Source organism: Archocentrus centrarchus, chromosome 23 (assembly GCF_007364275.1).
Source record: "Archocentrus centrarchus isolate MPI-CPG fArcCen1 chromosome 23, fArcCen1, whole genome shotgun sequence".
In the NCBI taxonomy this organism is placed as follows: Eukaryota; Metazoa; Chordata; class Actinopteri; order Cichliformes; family Cichlidae; genus Archocentrus; species Archocentrus centrarchus.
In genome coordinates, this window is record NC_044368.1 from 12,506,062 (window position 1) to 12,526,604 (window position 20,543).

Consider the following 20,543-nt stretch of genomic DNA (forward strand, 5'->3'; position numbering starts at 1 on the left):
GCTGAAATCTCTCCATCTGCCTGCTTGGATAGAGGATGCTACAGTATCTATTTCAGTATTTGAATTTTTTTTTTTTTGTGTGTCAAATCTACTGGGTGCTCACCTGAAAAGCAGTGATTAAATATATGCAACAGGCCGGTGAAATAACCCAAATCTCAAATCACACAGAAGCAAGAAAAACTCAAAAACACTTTCAAAACAGCAAGAAGAAGATGAAGAAAAAAATGCTACATGTGGGGTACGGTTCAGGATTTGTCACTTACCAAGAAAGTGGTCAGAGAAGTTTGACTTTCAGATCCCTTTGGGAGAAAAGTTTTAGTCTACTCTAGTTGACTAACAGCTGCATGTCAGACACACAAACCAGCAAATGACCACTTCTTTCTGCTCTTCCAGCTTCCTTTCCTTCTTTCCTTTGTTTCTTGGCATGTTTCTCTCCTGCTACCCCACCAGTTCATCATTACATAACAACCCTATCTCTCTCCTTCTCCCTGTCACGCACGCACACGCGCACACACACACACACACACACGCGCACGCACGCACACACTCAGAGATTCCAGGGCCAAACAAAGTTAGGACTGATGGGGAAGGTAATGCAATTAAGTCCGACAGAAGAAGAAGGAGAAGAAGAATAGAGGGATAGAGAGAGATGGAGAGAAAGCTAGATTTTAGTTTAATAAGGCTGATTGGAGGCGAGGAATGTTCCAGGAGGAGGACGACGAAGCATGTCAACAAGACTGTTTGTCAAGCTATAAGAAGATAAGCCATAAAGCATACCCAACAGATCTTTCGGACACCGTTTCAGTACAGCAAAAAATAAATAAATAAATAAAATAATCATCATACAAAGGGCCCTTCTTTTACTTTTCGTATTTTTAAAGCGTTTTAGAGCCCTGAAGGTAAAATTATCCAAGAAGAGCTCAGAAATTTATTTTGTAAATTATTTTGTAAAGCATAAAATTTGTTCTGCTTTCTTATCCTGGAACTGCCCTCAGTCTCATGTGCCCTCAGATTTTTACTAAGAGACGCACGGAGAGGTGACTGCGGCGAAAAACAGCCAGGCAATTTCTAGAAAATACAATTAAAAAAACAAAAATTATTAAACTGAAATAAAGTTCCTTAAAGTGGAAACATGATGATTATTTGTCAGTTTTGTATGCTGTATATGCACTACTATCACATACACTACTATTACAATGACAGATGCTTGTTTGAACATAGCCAAAATTTCAAATGATGAGCGCCTGAGACTTCAGACTGCACTAAACATTCGCTTTTAGACTCTTGGCTCAGTATGATGTCACTGAGAGGACGTCAACAACGGGGTCATCTCAGCACACGGCTCTGCCTGTGAGAAGAGACGGCAATGTTCAAATCTTCTGTTTGGGAGGGGTAGACAATCAGGAGAACGCTACCTCAAAGAGACGGTGGCTTTAACAGCGGCAGTAAGTCTAATATTGTTTTTCTGCATAAGTCAGCTGAGTGTCTCTGTGTGGGTTGCAGACAGACTTGCTAAACATGTCAGGGATTAACTAACTTCATCAGGCGCGCCGACAGGGGGAGAAATGGAGGCTGGAGAGCCGGTCGGATGGATTTGGCAGAGAAATGAAAGGAAGCAGCTGACTAAGGCACCCTGGCGTTCTCACAGTGCTGAGTGTGACAACAACTGAAGTTAGCTGTTTGACCAGTTACTTCTAGTTTACGCGAAACACGCAGACCTGCGAACCTAGTGGTCAGCGTCACTGTGGTATTGTAATGGCTTGATCAAATTGAGGATGTGACTTCAGTTTTGTGTGAGAGAGAAGAGGAAAAGCAACGACGGGACAGGAAGGCAAGAGAGGCAGAGAGCCAGGCAGACATATGGACTGAAATATACTGCCTACATTTATTCTGCCCGGGAAGCTTCTTAAATTAAATTGCGAGATTCAAAAACAGAAAGATGAAGGAAGGAAGGAAGAAAAACAGGGGACTATTTTCTGTCGCAGAGATGCTTAGAGGCAGGGAGGAAGTCTTAATCCAAATCCTTTCAGTTTGAATGTGCTGGATTGCATAGGCAAACATGAAAAGGAGCTGAAATGAAAATTTAGATTGAAACTAAACACATATTAATGAGAGCTGCAATAAATGGGTTCACAACGTAAGAAAAAAAAATCTGCAAAAGTAACAAATCAAGGCATCTTTGGCACCGTTTTTATTTTTGGGAAAGAAATATAAATCTGCTGCTCGGCTCTTAAGTTATTAATTTTTAAAGCTAGACTCTACTCAAGTAACAGCAGCTGCTTAAGGTGGAGAGAATGATGCACTCATCCATAACCAATGATAAGCTTCTTCTAATTCAACGACAAGCAGCCAGGAATTCCAGATTAACTGTATGTTCTTCCACCTTTGCTTAATATTAATTATCAAGTAAAATATCTGAGCATCCTTTTTGTTTTGCACTGATGCTTTAGCAGCATTAAAAATGCTATTTTCAGGAAACATTACACATATAAAATGCCACGTTCCCATGGTGTATAAATAGCGGTGCCTTTCATTTGTTCATTGTCGTGTTGTGTTGTTTTCCTGGGTGTTTCCCTGAGTGTTCTGGATTTCTGGCACTTTAGATTTTGGCCTCAGTTTTGGATTTATGTTTTGGACTTGCCAGCCATAATAAAGGCTCGCCTTTTGTTTTGAACTCAGCCTCTGTGTCCTGCATTTGGGTCCTGACTCGACAGAGGATAGAGGGAGAAAATGAGAAAAGGAGAGATTTCTAGTAAATTCCTCGGATCCATTAAGCATCACCGTCAGCATCCACGGAGCTGAACTGAGTTGTGTGAGGAAAAGAGGGAGAGACAGAGCTCATCTGCCTGTGTGTATGCGTGTGCATGTGTGGGTGTGTGTGTGTGTTGGGGTAATGACCTCAGCAGCACTCGGCTTAAAACAGCTTGTGGCTACATCTGGTCATCTTTGCATTTGCTTCATTGTCTGATTGTCCAGCCAACTGTCCCCTAAATTTTAGAAAAGGAGAAACATTATGAAATCTAAAAGGGGAATTCTGGGAAATCTGACCGGATGGGATGACGCCAGAGGAAGAATATAGAAAAGTAGGGATTTGTGCCAGTACGGTTTTTGACAGTTATGTTTGACACACACTATTTAGATGTTTAGACAATCAAAGGAGGCTTTCAATGACTTAAAATAATAATAATAATAATAAAACTGACCCGACAACATAAAACCTATGCTGTTATTTTCATTCCACAAAATACTCCTCCTCATTATGCTCATTTTAAAATCATATTAAAGTTTTGTTAGACTAAGGAAATCAGTTCTATTTAGTTTTTTTGGTCATTCATTACATTTGCAGCTGAAATTCTCTTTTGTGTCCACTGCATTTATTATTAACTGTCCCTCTCAAAAAAGTCAGAGTAAACACACAGAACATTTGTTTTAACCTGACTGAGCTTTCTCACTATTCCCTCAACTGGTGGGGAGTAAAATACAACCCTCCACCCAAAAAAAAAAGGTCTTCCCAAAGTGCTACCAATGTTCCCACACTTTGGGTGTGGCCTATTCTATTGATTCTCAATTTCAGATTTGTGTTTGGAAAAGGCGCTTCCGTCTGTTTTTTTAATCTCTTTGCGAGACAAACCGCAACTTAGCGTGGGAGGGACGGAGTATAAGCAAAAGCATAAGACTGATCAGGGCAAAAACACAATCATATGACTGGATCTTCTGCAGCTTGTGCCAAACTTTTTAATACAGTCAGTAAACAAGGGTGGGGAGGAGTGGCTGACAGAGGACGATGGAGACAAGAGCCAAAAACAGCCTGTTAGATGTGACATAAACATAACACCCTGGTTTACTGCCACTCTCAGCTGATGCACCTGAGCAGAGAACGCAGACTTACACTTGTAACTCTTCTGTAGATCTGGGCAGCGTTTTGGCATTCAGAGTAGGGGTACTCTGAGGTAGCCATCTCCAGCATACACATCCCAAAGGCGTAGACGTCTACAGATTCATCATACTTCTCCTCATACATCTCTGGAGCCATAAACTCTGGGGTACCTGATGAAAGAAGGGGGGGGCTTGTATTTTATGCTTGGACACATTTGCACATTATGAGGTACAAGTGCTGCAGAAATAATAAAAAAAAATAACATGAATAAGGGATTTAAATCTAATAAAATCCAGCTGGAAATAAGACAGCTGAAATTCCAAACCTCCAAACTCACTCAGTGGTGCCACAGACCCGGTTTGTGTGAGTGAAGCCTGAATATTTGAGGTTTGCCTAATTGCTACAAAGAAGCTGTGAGATTTAAAGAGCAGGGAAGTATGTATTTCCACGTACTTGGTGTGAGCGAAGCTCAAATACTTGTGGTCAGCTGTACAACAAAACTTCTGAAAAGTAGCCAGGTCATTATGAGGAAAACTGCAGACTCTTCACTCAAGTTGTGCGCTCAAGCGTGTGCTATAAACAGGGTGTACCTTTGGTTTGTCAGTTTGTATCGATTACTTTTCCAGACAAATTCATCCGAGCTTACTAACAGCCTCGCTGGAAGTTGTTTCACTTTTCACATAGCTGCGGTTTGCTTTAACAACCAGACATTTTTCAAGTAGTAACATTTATCTGCAGTAGGCGTGCACATTATGTGCCTGTGCATGTAAAGTGGTTATTATCGCTGCAGCAAGCTCAAATAAAACAACTCAGTTATTTCAGTTTCTCAGCCTTCACAAACCACATTTTTGTGTGAGCATTTCTGAGAATTTCTGCAGCTGTACGTGAATTCTCCTACCTATGACACTCTTGGCAAAAGACGCCCTCTTCAGCGTGGCCAACCCCAGGTCTCCTATCTTCACCGAGCCCGTGGGCCCCGTGATAAAGATGTTGTCGCATTTCAGGTCTCTGTGAATGATGGGTGGCGCTCTGGTGTGCAGGAAGTGAAGGCCTTTGAGGATCTGTCTGCACCATGAACGCAGAACTTTGATTTTCATCACCTTGAATCGCTTCAGGTAGCTGCAGGACAAAGAAAGCTCACATAAGAAAACTGTGTCATTATGCAAAGTGGCCACAATTATGCAGACAGGAGGAGATTCAGCTCTGGTATCCTGTTCAAGTGACCTTTGTCCCAACACAGTAGCTGCCAGCATATGGCCTCTCAGAATATCGCTCTGTGTAAAACCACTAGCTACAGAAAATCCCATCAAAACCAAGCTGCTCTACTCTGCTAAAAAAAAAAAAATAATTAAAACAACAAGGAAACACACATCTACTGTAAACGCAAGAATGGAGGGTCATGCAGTGACCAAATAAGGGACTAAAGCAGCAGAAACAGGTAGTGCTCCACAGACACATCTGAAAGAACTCGATCTAAGAGTGGCAGCTGAAAAGCCAAAGAGCAGCCAGCACTCATGAGGTCTCCCGATATTTGTTCTACCCGAAGGCAGTTTTAGAGCAAAATCAAAATTTACAATTGCTGGCACGCACACGCAGCAGGTGCCAGCGCTGACTTCAGTGAATCAGGTTTGTGTGTTTCGCCACATAGTTAACATCAGTGTTGCTCCATTTGCACATGTGCTTTACACCACGGAGCAGAAGCAGCCCGAAGATCTCATCTGTCAACAGACCCGGCATGACCCAACCTTCATGTCATCCCTGCTCAAAGATCTCATTGTAACTGTGTCACAATACACCTGGAAGCCTGGCCACTTTTAATTTTCTAGACTGCAAACACAGTGCTGTTTAACATGTAACTCAACTTTCAATCCTAAACTTATTTAGAGCACTTCTTTGTCCTCCCTATTCACAAAACTTGGAACCAATCCCAGCATGCACTATGTGGAAAAGAGGGAAACACCCTTTGACAGGTTGCCAGGCCATCATAGATCCAACGCAGATCCACCTCAGATCCACACCTATGGGTGATTGAGAGTCCCTCCACCTGGTTTGTATGTCTTTGGAATGCGGGAGGAAAATGAGAGGAAATACCACAGAAATACAGGCAGAACAGCACAAAAACAGTACCGCAATTCCACACTGAACATTTCTCCTGTTCTTAGCAAAGCACTGCACTTGATTGACTTTTACTGGTTAAATCAGATGCAGTTCTTGTTATTATTAAGGGCTTCTGAGAACTCATTCAGAAAACATTTGTCTGTGTTGATTTGCTGATTCAAAATCGATTCAGCTTTACAGAGAAATGTGCATCTTCCTCTTCTCAGTAATGGGCCAAGTGTGACCGTGGAGCACGGGAGGCAGGGCATACTCCAGAAATCAACCACTCCATGAGTCATCTTCATGGTGTGCTAATTTCACGGCATTAAAGGAGGCAGAGGAGCTAAATAATCTTGGCTTTGATCTAATTAGTGTATTTAATTCAATATCCAAGCTTAGCTCAGAAATCTCCCCACGGACGCAGTGAATAGCAGGCAGCTGACTGAACTATAGACTGACTCTGCAAACAATGTTTCTGTCTCAGCCAGCAATGCCCTCTTGGTTTTTCCAGCTCTGCCTCCAGACAGCTGACCTGATGCAGAGCAACATCAATAAGTCTGACTCCAGCATTACCGTCAGCTCCACGGTGTCACCAGCTGCTCTAATAACTCAGCAACAGCAAATCTGTCCAAACTGACAAGAAGCAGCTCGCAAAACTCTTGGGTGAGCATTATAGAGCGGTCTGCTTAAGCCACGTCCAGATTGTTGAGTTACAGCCACAGAGGCACAACAACTTTTATCTGTGACCCAGTATCTTTAACAGAGCAGAAAACATCCATTAACGAGTGGTGGAAAGTACACTCACTGAGTGCTGGGCTTAGCTGAGCAGTTCCATTTGGTGCTACTTTATACCGCTACCCATCTTCTTTCCAGAGAAAAACACTGGACTTTTGCCTGCTGTATTATTTCTAAAACACTACATTCATTCCTTGGTTTGAATCCACTGGCTGGCTGAGGCTTTTCTCTGTGGACTTTGTGCCTCTTTGGATTTTCTTCACATTCTCACAATCACAAAGTGCTCTCGAATCACTTTTCTATAGTTTGTCATTAAAATTCCCAAAACAATCTGGGTGAATTCACATATTTCCACAGGGAGATTGTTTCAGGGTGAGGAGCGCAAATAATCTTTTTAGGGATGATTAAAGTGAACAAACCTTAAAATCTGCATCTGAATGACGTCAGTGTTTATGCTACAATATTTCCCACAACCTTCCTTTTCCACAAATCCCCCTCGATCACCCCTCATCGCTTCTGCTACTTCAGATGCATCTCTTATGAAACAACAACATGCCTCTTATCCTCTTCATCTTCCATCCCCTTACCGACCCACCGTCCTCGCCTGTCTCCTCTGCTTTCTTTCTCTGTCATTCTGAAGTCAGAACGCTGTTGAAAGACAAGTCAAATGCTGTGGCATGCAGCACTAGAGTGACGCTGCACAAAGCATCTCTCACATCTCTCAAAGCATTGCGCACGCAATCGCTCAGCCATGCTGCGATTTCAAGTACACAAATTAGCACTTGCAGATACAGGAATGTGTGATATTTGTAAGCAGTAATTGCAGTGTTTATATTTATGAAGATATACTTTAAGTATTCATACAAAAAAAAAAAAAGAAACCTTTACAAAACAAAGAAATGGCAGCAGTCTACACATATCTTCCACACAAAGATGCACACAGATAAGGGCACTCCATGGTGGTATTTCTGTCCTCATCTCCCTTTCTTTTTCCATCTCTTCAGCGTGCAACAGTCCCTCTCCTTTCTGAGTATCTATCTGGATGACGGCCAAATCCCTCAGACGCCTTGATCCACTCCATACAGTAAGTGCACATGTATCCACTGCTTATACTCTTAAAAAAAAAAAAAAAAAAAACTCATGTGCAAGAATTGACCTCCTGCATATATTGTGCTGATCAACATAAAGTTAATCAGCAACAATTCTGATTTAAAATCATTATTATTCAAGTGATTTTTTTTCCCCCCAAAGTTTGATATTTGGGGGTTTTATCTGAGCAGATGTTTTATAATAGGCATGCTCATTTTTTTAGACCAAATAAAACTGATTATAGGATAATGAAAATAACTGTAGTTGCAATCCTGATATCTTGTATCCCTCATATATCTACAAGAGTCCATAATTTTGCAGTATACTGCTTGTTAGTTGCAGTTTTTCAGTTACTTAATAATTTAAGTATGTTTTACTTGTTTGCCACACACACACGTCTGCATCCAAGCAGTTTTTGGATTTTCTGTTGAATTATTCAAGCATGAATTTAATAAGGAAAAAAAAAAATTACAACTCTTTCTCTTCTTTCTCACTCAGCAGGTAGCGGGGGAGTTACATAAAGAGTTGGGAAACAGAAATCGGCACTTGTTAAACGTGTGTGTGTTCTGTTGCGTTGATTCAGGAAATGAAAACTGTATGAACTTTTTGTAGTCTTCCAGTGGAGGGCGCTACGGTCCTTGTTAGCGCTGCATTACTGAATTAACTCTCTTACTCTTTGGTCACAGGTTTGTCACTCTGCCGTGCTGCTTTCACACTGCACATGTAAGCATCCATTAGTCTATTCATCTGACTTTTTGTGCAAACATCTCTCACACTGTGGTCTTCTCTCTCCCTCTCTGTCACTTTAACCTAAACCAACTGGATTCAACTCTCAGATTGGTCGTCCAAACTGAGAGCCGGATGACCAGTGCCATTCCTGAATGATGTCAGGAACGAGAGGAATCTGCAGCAGAAGCAGCAGCTGGCAGGTGGGCCAGTGCCGCATGATGTACTGTATGACGCAGGCTGTGTCACCCCACATTTAGCCTTTTGTCGAATCAAGAGCTCAACGATCACATTCACCAATGCAAACACACATCTATTCTAAACGGCAAAGAGGCTGGCACTCAGTCACATACAGTGACAGTCGCAGAGGCATTAATTCTCCATAGTGATCTTTTTGGAGAGAGACTGACAAAGGCCTGTGGAGCCAGCAGGCCATCGATGTGCAGTTTGTCACACATATGCACTGAAAGGGAACACAACAGAGTTTTGACAAAGCTTCAAACTTCTCTAATCCTAATCAGACTGAGTATCCACGGGATGCTGTGGAACAAGCTTAATCCACAGAGGGCCCCCATTCCTGCCAGGGCAACCCACAGGACACCCCAGAGGTCCTGTATCCACGCCCTGATATGTCCGAGCCGTTATCAGTGACATGAATGGGACCTACACAGTTTTATTCAACTGTGTGGGGGAGAAAAAAAAAAAAAAAAAACTCTCCTCAATAAAAAGCTGGATCACTGTTGATGATTCTGCGTCATTTCGCCCTTTGTGGTCATGTAAGTGACATAAATACACTGCTTAATGCAGGCACACTGGCTGACTCACAGCTGCAATCAGCACTGACACTCTGGGATGTGAGGTGCTTTAAACACTGCTGTGAAAGGCCATTTGAACGTTTGAAAAGAGAGAAAAACTGCAGATCAGTTTAATACGAAAGAGGATGACACAGATGTGTGTGTTTTACATTTCAATGAAAACCTGGAGGTGAGTCATCATCTGTGCTAAGAGCGCTCTTCAAGAGAAAAAGGCAGGATGGATGCTACTGTAGGTAAAGGTGTTAACAGTGAGCACTTCTTAACATGCAGTTAATGCTAATATGTGACGAAGCTCCAGCTGTGGTGGTATGTACTGTATGCAGCACAGCTTCTTAATCTCAAAAGTCAATAAATTAACATGTTGGAAAATGCATTTCATCCCTCGTGTACTCACGTTTTCAGCGTGCCAGATGTCATGAGCTCAGTAACAAGAACAATGCATTTCTTTCCTTTGCAGGGACCCTCCCAGGAGTCATAGAAGCGGACAATGTTAGGATGCTGGAGACCCTTTAACATGCCAGCCTCCTCTTTGAACCGCTGGCGCTCCGACTTGGACAGCTTACGATCCTACGCACAGGACAGAGAGGGAAAATTAGTTGCGTATATACACAAAACTGAGAGAAACAGTACACTGTGGATCTGAAGGGAGGGAATGTTTTCCCAAATTAAGCATGCTGTGTCAGTAGTACAACATTATTACAGCATGTGCAATTATAATCAAATCAAGTCAGGAAGAGGTTTTGAGGGGTGGAGAGGAGAGCTAATCAGACGAGAACAAAGAGATTATGCAGAAAAGAAAATGGGAGGGGAGGAGAATGACAATTCCTATGAAACATGACTCCATACAAGCTCAGAGAAACTGATAACAATAATCTTTTCCATCTGACACTGATGCAGCAGCTAAACATGGAAATCCAAGAGCAGATGAAACGGGGGAAGCCTGATCCTATCAGAAAACGTTGCTGCACTATACAAGGAAAGGATGTGGACGGGGATAAAACAGAAGTGTCCTTTCATCTTAACTCAAAGACTCCACAAAAAATCCATTAGGTTCAGTCTGGAGCTGCATGCCACTCTCATCTTCTTCTGACCCGAGCTGTGCAATATTTATTTGTGAGGCACTCTGTTACAAACTAGAGGTTAATATTCACACCTGTGTTGCACTGCGTGTTCAATACATTTCGCCAACAAGCCTGCTTTTACAGAATTAGTCAGCGTTCTCAACTAATGATTAACTACTCATAAACAGTTGGGTTTAGAAAATGTCAGATTTTTTTTAGGAAAAGTTCATTATCTGAAAAGCCAGAACCAGAACATCATAAGATGCTAACCCCTGAGATCGCTATCTCGGTGATAATGGACACAATTGCTCAAAGGCTTCTGGCTAATGCACACAAATCGAATCCTCACCTTCCAGCTCCTTATGTTCATCATATTATTCCCAATGGGAATTGCAGCCTACAGCATTTGCACCAAGTTTCAGCTGTCTTTACCTGAAGTGGTAGCAGCCTCTCAGTGGGAGTCTCAGTTTAACGGGAATTCCAGCTCTACCACTGATCCCTCAATAAAAACGCAAAGGGCAGTGTGAGTGGGTGAGATGTTGTACAGAACTTTAGGTGTGCTCGTGTGCTTGTCTGTCAACAAATCCTTGCTCATAGGGAATCATCTGATTGCTGGGGTTTTCACCTCACAATATAAACCACCTTGGGTCGACTATTGTGAATTAGCAAAATAAAACCGAACTGAATTGTTGCAATTTAACGGATTATTTAGGAACTTGTCCTAGGCTTGTGTGTCCATTTTAGTGTGAATGTCTTTGTGTACTTATTTGCATTTATCTGCGTGTTTTTCACCAGCTCTGTGTCTAACCATATTTGACAGATTGAGCACATCACTCCCCCAAAAATAAATAAAATCAGCGCTGCCTGATGACAATAAAATAAGGTGACAAAACCTCAATACTCAGAGGATATAAGCTCAAATATTTATGCTCTGAGAGGAAGTCGTGACACACATCCAGGACGTTTCATAACGTCGGCGCCCCTTTTAGAAGATGAAATTATGGGAAAGTGACCCGGCAGGTTTACCGATGAGCACAGAAAGAGCAGCAGGACTGACACACAGGGCTGCGTCTGTATCAAAGTACTGACAACACAGTACACCGTCTGAAAATATAAGAAATGGCAGCGTTTCAGAGGATGCAAGCTCAGACGTCAGAGCTCAGGCACCTACTCCCATAATGTTACAAGGATTATCGCCAAGGCAACCACTTTTGAAAAAGAGGTCCTATGAGGGCACGTCATTCAACGGTTTTATTTTGGTTCAGTCAAAAACATCAACACTGCCTTTCATAAAATGCTGTTAATCTGCTCTCTTTTTTTTTTTTAACCTTTGTATTGTTGTATTTTAGTACTCTGAGTATGAATTCGACAAAACACAAAACATCCAGTGCATTAGCGAAATCATCTGAGACAAAGGAGACACTTGCCATCAATCATTCAAATGGTTTTAAAGCTGCAGTACACAGTCTGCTTTTATAACAGGGCCAGAACCCCCCCCCCCAAAAAAAAACAAACTTGGCACACCCGACTATTCCCTAAAATTTAAAGAAACAGATTGAAACATTACATCTAATATGTTTTATAGAAGCCGTATAGTATTTCAGAAAAAAAAAAAGATATTTACATTTTAGATGGTAGGTTGTATCATCATCACTAAAAATAACTGTTTCATGGAATATTTGATTGCTTCAAGCATTTACGTGTAAATGTGAGGGCGCATTTTCTTGCCTTCCCTTTTGCGTGTGCAGGGTTTCCAACAGAATTCTATTCTACTTGCAGGAGGAAAGGACAACTCCAGGTTCTTCTACTACACAAGGTGCCTACTTTCTACCAAATAAAAAAAAAAAATAAATCAGCTGCCTCTTCAGAGAATCTATTGATCTGCAGACAGACCCCCAAGCTCCATGATGTGCCGGCAGTGTTGTAGTCCTTGATCTGCAATGCAGCCTCTGTGACGTCAGTGTAGCCATGTGAAACCGCTTCCCACCTGCTGCACATCTGGCTAGAATGGCTCTCGAACTTAAAGTGAACTCCTGAGCCACACAAGAACACAACAAACTGCAGCCCAAAACAGCGGAGTTGGAGTTTATCTGATCGCAGGATGAGGAGCTCTCCAAAGCAGCTGATATCGAAGAAGACCACAGCAGTGACCTGGTCAGCCTCCTAGTAAGGAAACACAAGATGGGCAAGGGTCTGCGGCTGCTAAACTTTTCAAATAAGAGTGTGGGAATTGTCCTGTCCAGATGAAAAATGAAAATAAAAAAAAAAAAATCAAACGAGTCATGAAATACACTTTTTGGCTACCCTTAATATACCTAGGCAGTCCACCTATGTAACGTCTGCTGTAAACTGCTGTGTATGCTGTGTAAGAGCAGTTTTCAAAAAGAAAAGAACAAGTCTCATCATTTAAATGACAAACAACACCCATTTCAACAGCCACTCAACAGCACTGTTAGGTCACGATGTGCAAGTCTTTGGAAATGTTATAAAAGCTATTAGAAAATCTTGTGAGCTGCTTCAGAGATTAGGACAATCTCTGAGGTGATGATCTCATACTGTCATATTGTATAACCCAGGGCCTCATCTATATCATATGACTTAGAGAGGGAAAAAGGGGGGGGGGGTCTAAAAGGTTTAGTGTGTTTCTGAAGTGCATTAATGTGTGTGAAGGAGTGTGTGTTGGGTGTGAGAGTTTTTATGGCCTCTAACAGCTTATCCCTTCATCCTGCAGAAACCCAGAGATGGCCCATTAGCAATCAACACACAGAAACATCCACATATGTGCTTACTGTACTCCCCACTCTCTTACTGTCTCCTTCCTATTACGATCACATGACTCCAGTCACCATAGCCGTAGGTCACCTGACTGACTGGAAGCCAGCGGCCCATTTCCCAGCAGCACTTAGAAAAGACCCTGACCACTCATATCTCTGCTAAGACACCCCCCCACCCCCACCCCCCCGGGCATTAGAAGATTTACTCGCTCATTGACTTAATCACCCGTTCATGCACTCACTGTGTGTGCACTCCCATCTCTCACGAACAAATGTGCTTACGCAGTCAGCGACTGAAAGCAAGTGTGTCACATGTAACATATGTGGTGATGATTCAGTTGAAGGTCAGGTTTAGGCGGATACGGTTAGTGTTACAGTTAGTCTGCAGGAAATGCATCTGAAGTAATGACAGCACAAGCACATGTGTGCACATTTGTGTCCACAGACATGAGCAGAGAAAGCAGACAACGAGTCTAATGGGGCTGCTAATCCATTATTAATGTTTCCTTCTTTGTTCTAGTGTATAAATGGATACACATCTCTGATGCATACAGTAGTGGTGGCTGCACCACAATGCTCAGAGACAGAGGAATTTTATCTAGAAGAAGAGCGTATAAAAAAACAAAAAAAACAAAGCTGTTGTCAGGATGTGGGTATTTAAGGAATAAATCTGATCCGTGACACATAAATCATGTTGTTGGGAATTGTGTTTTCTCTCTCTCTCTCTCATCCCTTCTTTTCCATCCAAGCTTCAAAACATCATGAGACTCGAGTTTGTCAGTCTCAAAAATATCCTCTCACTTTTCATTCAAACCCACATCTCTCTGTTATTCTCATACACACACACTTAAAAGCAAGACACGCCTACACACTCAAATCAGCAGCCTCTTATCTGACACTCACACACGTCTTTTTGACATAAGGACTTCTCACCCTCTAATCCCGGCACAGCATTCCCACTGTGTTCCCTCAGCCCATCTGACAACTTGAAAGAAGGCACGTATATATCCCTGCATAGGTGACAGCACTAAGTATGTCTGCCCCACTTCGGTTCTGTAATAGTCAACACAGGCACAGGCACATGCACAGTATTATGAGGTTTCCTGCAGAGGCTGCAAGCTGATACCCTCTGATCAGCTAATTTAGTCTGGACATCCCTCTGTGCTTTAACACTATGATCATGTGATCTGCTCTGGTCTGTTGCACCCCAACAGGAGATCAGCACTCGCAGAACCAGATGGAATGAGGTTGCAACACAAGAAAGCAACACAAATGCCAGGAAAAAAAAACAAAAAACACTCTGACTTGGTCTTCTTTAAACTTACAGGATATTGTATTAAGTGGCTAATCCCTCAGGGGGACAACAGATGCCTAAATATAGCATAAATAATTACAAGATTAGCTGTTTCAAGTTTCTCAGGCTTCCCATTATATACCAGTTATTTTATTAAGTTTTGAAAAAAGGGACAAAAAAAAAAAAAAAAAAAACACTTTTCTGACAGTTTAAATTAGTTGGAAAACTCTAAATCATGAGGAACTTTAACAGTTTCACCAGCCAGTTACAAATCTGTTAAAGTTTCTGATCCTAACAGGTGTTATGAGGAATTGAGTACAGGGTATTTCCCAAGGATTCATACTAAATCTGTTCCTCATTCAGAGGAAAAATACCTCCAGAATCACAAGATTTTTAGTGTGTGCGTGTATGCTCATGTGGGGCCAGAGATGCCTTCAAAAACTAAATAAAATATGATTAATGCTTGCGTCAAACGAACATCAATATACTCCACCTTAAACTGAAGCGAGCACAACTGGTTCCACACTTCAGCAGATGACTCAGTTCAGCGGAAAACACTTAAGCATCAAACTGTGCGAGAGGTTCAAGAGGAGACTTCATCAGATATAAATCTGAGTAATTACAGCATTCAACAGATTAAACAGATGGTACAGTTAAGTGTTTATGAACAATACCGTACATCCTGCTGCAGCATTAATAACCTTGTGGTCAGCACTGTAAAACTAGAGCCAATAAGAACTGACAACAAATAAAATTATTATTCTTTGTTTTTTATACAAACACTGGCTGAAAATATGTTACCACATAGTCTAACAACTAAAATGAAAAAGGCACATTATTGCACATGGTGCGGAGTTTACCACCGTTATACTGACAGGTCTGCTAGGTTTAATATCAAATATTACACCAGTATAAGGGTGCAAAATAAGCCCCAAAACAAAATATCAATAGCAAAACTGTGCTTTTAGCATAGTGCTCCAAATGAACACTGACACTTATGATCCAAAATATTCAAGTGACGAGCAAATTGGCAGATTCCAATAAGCCGTGGGTCCAAAATATGAAGAAAAATAAGTGCTTAGATCCCGTTTATGCTGCTAAACGCATTAACAGATGTTTTGTTTTAAAACCAGATGATGCATCCATGTCAAAACCTGTTGACACGAGGGATGCAAGGGGTGAGTATTAAGTCATTTTGCTATCTGCGCTGTGACCCTGAACTTTTCGAGGCATCACCCAGTAGAGACGCACGTGAGAACGCAAATGCAAAACACAGTCGGATCAGACCCCTAAACAGTCTTTAACGCGCCTCATAAATATCAGTGTGGTGTTGGAATGCACTGATGTGCGAACAGCGCAAGTTCTGTTGCCTCGGGCGGTGTGTGTCCTGCATCCTGCACGACCTACCCAGGCGGCTACTTTCGCCTAAATCACGTGTGATTGCAGCTTAAGTGGACTGCTTCCCGTTGCATGCTACAGGCAAGCCTCATCCCAGGTTAACGTAGACAGAAAATCTTTAATTAAAACAAATACCATCAAAATGCAGCATCTGTTTTTTTTTGTTGCCGTAATCATGCAACCATGCAGCAAACTTCTGATCCAAGTCCTCCAGACTGTGTTGTTGACCCCATTTGAATTTCTTCTAATCAACCTTAGAGTCCTGACCCAAATTTTGAAGAAAGCTGGTCTGTAACTTGAGAAAGAAAAATCAGGACGTGTAAATCCTAATTACCCCTTAGCTGGGTGAATGAGCTGGTTTGTGTCTAGATACTCTAAAGACCTCATCGTGTGTGTGTGTGTGTGTGCACACACGTGTGTCTACAAGTGCACAAAAAAGACCTGGGACGTTCCATTAAGACCCCCCACGCTCTGGAAAGACTCTCCTGCAAAGAACCTCATACCCCACTTCCAGCATACACACCTACACATCTAATAAACACAAACGCACAAAGACCCACACATGCTTTACTGTTACTTGCACACACAAACCAAAACCTCTCCAAGACCTTAACCACAGCTTGTTATGGTTAGCCAGCAGGAGAGCGAGAGAGAGAGAGCGAGAGCGAGAGAGAGACCGAGCGAGAGAGAGAGAGAGAGGATTAGCATCTGTTGTGAATCAGAATAAGTGAAAAGAGAAAGAACAGAAGGCAGAGAAAGTTAGTTTTGATCAAATCATTTCAAAAGGCATTCACACCTAAAAAGCCTCAGTGTTTGCTTTATGCTGTGGTCTCCCACTCGTCTTTGCTGGTCTTTGCGACTGCTTGACTCACTCAGTGTTTCTCTGCCACCCCCCCCCCCCCACCCCCCTTTCCCCGTATTAAGGTGGTTTTTGGTTTCCCCATCAATCACCACTCGACATATTGCAGTAACCAGGGCCATGTGCCCGCGTGCACGCGCGTGCACGTTGTGTGTATTGTAATTCTAGCTAGGCGCAGCAGAATCAGTGGATTCGGTAGTGAATGAGGTGAGATACATGATGCTGTATGTAGGTGCTTTGAATGCTGTTTCGCAGAATATGTTCAGATGTCTGACGTTTCAGTTTACTTTCTCCTACACTGACGTTTGTTTTTTTGCCCTTTATCTCATTCGTACACAAACAGGCCCATTCATGGGACCTCTGGGTGTGTGTGCACATGCTGTATGCTCATGATTGTTAACAATAGGTGCCATCTCAGCCTGCCACTCAGTGTGCATTCTATTGTCCCAACTCTGTGTTGTGTACTTTGTGCAGACAGCCACAGGCGCACACAAAAGCACACACACACACACACACACACACATACACTCTCTGCCAGTGAAGTCATTACCCTCTGCTCTGCTGGTCACGCTTCATCTCCCCTCCCCTTCTCTGTCTCTTCAGTGTTTTTCCTTGACAATTTTTTTTTACTCCTTTACTATCCTACACATTTTCCATTCACAAGATTCCCTCAAATTAAAAGCAGGATAGGTTTTAAACATGGCAACCCACCCACATCAGCCACTACGATTAAGTCACTTGATCCGGTCGACTTGATCCATGGCTAATGAGAGGAAATCTGAGGATAACGAGCAGAACTTCTGGTGTTAAGTTTTTCGCTCTAAAGTGTTAATCTGCAACAGCATGCCATGAACAAAGAATCTCATTATACCTGGAATAATCCCGATTCCAGGAGCTAATAAATAAAACTTTGGTCATCTTGAGCTTGACATGTCAAAGAGGCTATAACGAATTATACTTTGCTTTTTAACGACCTTTAAAACAAACAATAAGGGAGAATTCAATGTCCTTTAAACATGCTCAAGTTACAGGACATCATCTCTTATAGCAAAGCTTATAGTCTAACACACTAATGCCAAAGGCCTAAAGCAGGACTGTTATAAAGCTGTATTCACTGAATATAGTTTTAAATGAAACGATTAGCAAACAACAGTTGATTCCTTTGTTGTTCAAACAGCAAACACAGATCCAGTGAAGTCACATGAAAGAAAAAAAAAAAAAAAAGGGATACAGTGGAAAGGTTTCCTCTGGCCACAATGGAAGGCTTTTGAGTTAAGAAAAAAAAAGCAACTTTGCTGCAGGGGACGAGCTGCTGTTTGGTTTAGATGTTTATTTTCATTAGTTGTAATAAATCAACTTGCTTTCTTTTTCCTTCTTTTTAATTTGTGTCATCCGTTTGTGAGTTAAAAACTGGAAACAGGGTGAAAATATCAAGATTTTAGCTCCCTGTAATTTCATAAATGGCTTAGTACACAGTGGTCCTAAATACACAAAACAAGCAGTCTGTACTGAGAGTTCAAATAACTGCACTGACTGCAAAAACTGTTTACAAGGTGCTACTGAATAAGCCTATCACAACTGCCACAGGGCGAGAGGCAGGGTACACCCTGGACAGGTCGCCAGTCTGGGCGCAAAGCTACTTTATTAGTTCAAATGTAGAACTGGAAACAGTATAATTATGGAAGCTTGTTTCTGCCACAAAAAATTATTATTGTAATAAAAAAAAAGAAAGATGCCATCCATTTTTGAGTTGTTTTCTCAAAATTCCAGGAAAATAAGACAAAATTTTCCCGTCATTTACCGTCAAATCATCTGCTTCCAGGTAAAAAGGGAATGACCTCTTTCACGGAGCTTCCTGATTGGCAGGAATAACTAAAAGTTTTCATTATTAATGCTAATTTTGAGATACATAAATCAAAATTTTGACTTATTAACTTGAAATTTCGAGTTATGGACGGCGAGTTTTTTAGGGTTTTTTTTGTTTTTGTGGTAGAAACAAACTTCCATAGTATAACAGATCCTCCATGATGCCGAAACAAGTGGGTTGCATCAAGTGTGCATTAAACACTTGTGTTTGTGCAGCAGTATTGTATAATGTGATAACTGTTTTTTTCTGTGTGTGTGTGTATGTGTGTGTTCAGAGGTGGGGTATTTGTGTTTAAAAGGCTGCAGTCTCAATATACTGTAGCACAAATCCACCTGCCTCTCTGTTAACACATCATAAACAGATGAGACAGAATGGAAATGATCCATTCCTGAAGGGTATACTCCTCCAACCTTTAAATCTTATTTACTATCCCTTCAACTGAATGAGCTGCATGTTCAATGCCAGGGGGGAAAAATTAAATAAAATACAGACAGGGCTGCTGAGAAAGTCTCTGAAGCTTTGAAGAAACATCTCATGTACTGTAGGAGGATCATGGATGAAATCCCTTCCAAAGCTGACTAAAATACCAACAGATGCTACCGGCAGGAGTTCATTACAAGAAATCTAATATCCATGTCTGTGTGTTTATATGCTGTGTGTGTTTGTGTGTGCTGCTCCTCAGTGCTATAACATGCAAATGACATATCATGCCAAGGTCATCGCACTGTTAGAATAAATGATGACAACAGAGTGTTGGGGTCAGTGTTAGAGAAAGGACCAGGGCTGTCCCAGAAAAAAAACATGACATAATCTGGGAGGACTATCACTTTACACTCCATTAAAACTAGACCTCCACTATTAACACTTAAGCTGAAATTCAACTCTTCTCTAGTTTCACTTTAAAGAGCATCAGTAGCCATCAGCATCCAATCACATAGCAGCACTTTGTGTGTCTTTTTTTAAAAAACTTTCCTTTACTTGGAAAGTGTGACAGTATTAAATTGGCGCAATTAATAAGATGAAATAAGGTCCAGTGGAAATCTGCATGGCATGGAAACCTGACAAATCCTAGTTATAGTCATCTTCTTCAAAAATTTCATTAACTTCAACCTTTTTGACTTTGCCGGACTAGTCTCAGTTCAGCCCCCCCAAAATGTTGGAATATTTCTTGCAACGTAAACAAAAATAGAAAGACAGACTATTATTATCTGCAGCATAATAAACTGAGAACAAAGCCATAAGTAGCACATAGGGAAAAATTCAATCTACAGCAATAACTCCCAACCTTTTTCCTCAAACACCAACTGTTATGTTTCAAGTGTGCTCATCTGATTTGACTTTAAATGGCACCATTTAAATAGTACAACTAGAAGGAGACTGAAGAAGTGTGGTTGGTATGGAAGGGCTGTCAGGAGAAAGCCTCTTCTCTCTAAAAAGAACATGGCAGCACAGCTTGGGTTTGCAAATGGAAAGACTTCTGCAACAATGTCCTTCGGACAGACAAGACCAAAGTGGAGATGTTTGTCCATCATACACGGCACTACGTTGAGTGATTGAGCATATCAGCTCAATCACTTCATACCAACTGTGAAGCATGGTGGTGGACCGGGGGGGGGGGGTCTGTGATTGTTTGGCAGCCACAGGCACCTTGCAATCACTGAGTCTCTATATCAAAGTATTCTAGAGTCAAATGTGAGGCCATCTGTCTGAGAGCTAAAGCCTGGCTGAAACTGGGTCATGCAAGAGGACAATGATCCCAAGCACAGCTGCAAATCTACAACAGAATGGTTGAAAAGGTAAAGAACCAAGGTGCTGCGATGGCCCAGTCAAAGTCCCAGACTCCAACCTGCATGAAATGCTGCGGTGGGACCTTCAGAGAGCTGTGCAGAAACGAATGCCTGCAAACCTCAATGAACTGAAGCAACGCTGTAAATAAGAGTGGGCCAAAATT

General features: G+C 41.7%; 1 protein-coding gene across 1 annotated transcript in view; it reads right to left on the minus strand.

The window, feature by feature from the left end:
- Positions 1-20,543, minus strand: part of wnk1b (WNK lysine deficient protein kinase 1b) — an 86,645-nt gene that overhangs the window by 38,772 nt on the left and 27,330 nt on the right. Inside the window, exons 2-4 of the mRNA XM_030719795.1 lie at positions 9,734-9,906; positions 4,776-4,996; positions 3,890-4,047 (exon numbers count right to left, since the gene is read on the minus strand). Coding sequence (XP_030575655.1) covers positions 3,890-4,047; positions 4,776-4,996; positions 9,734-9,906 — 552 coding nt within the window. The remainder of the gene's footprint in view (positions 1-3,889; positions 4,048-4,775; positions 4,997-9,733; positions 9,907-20,543) is intronic.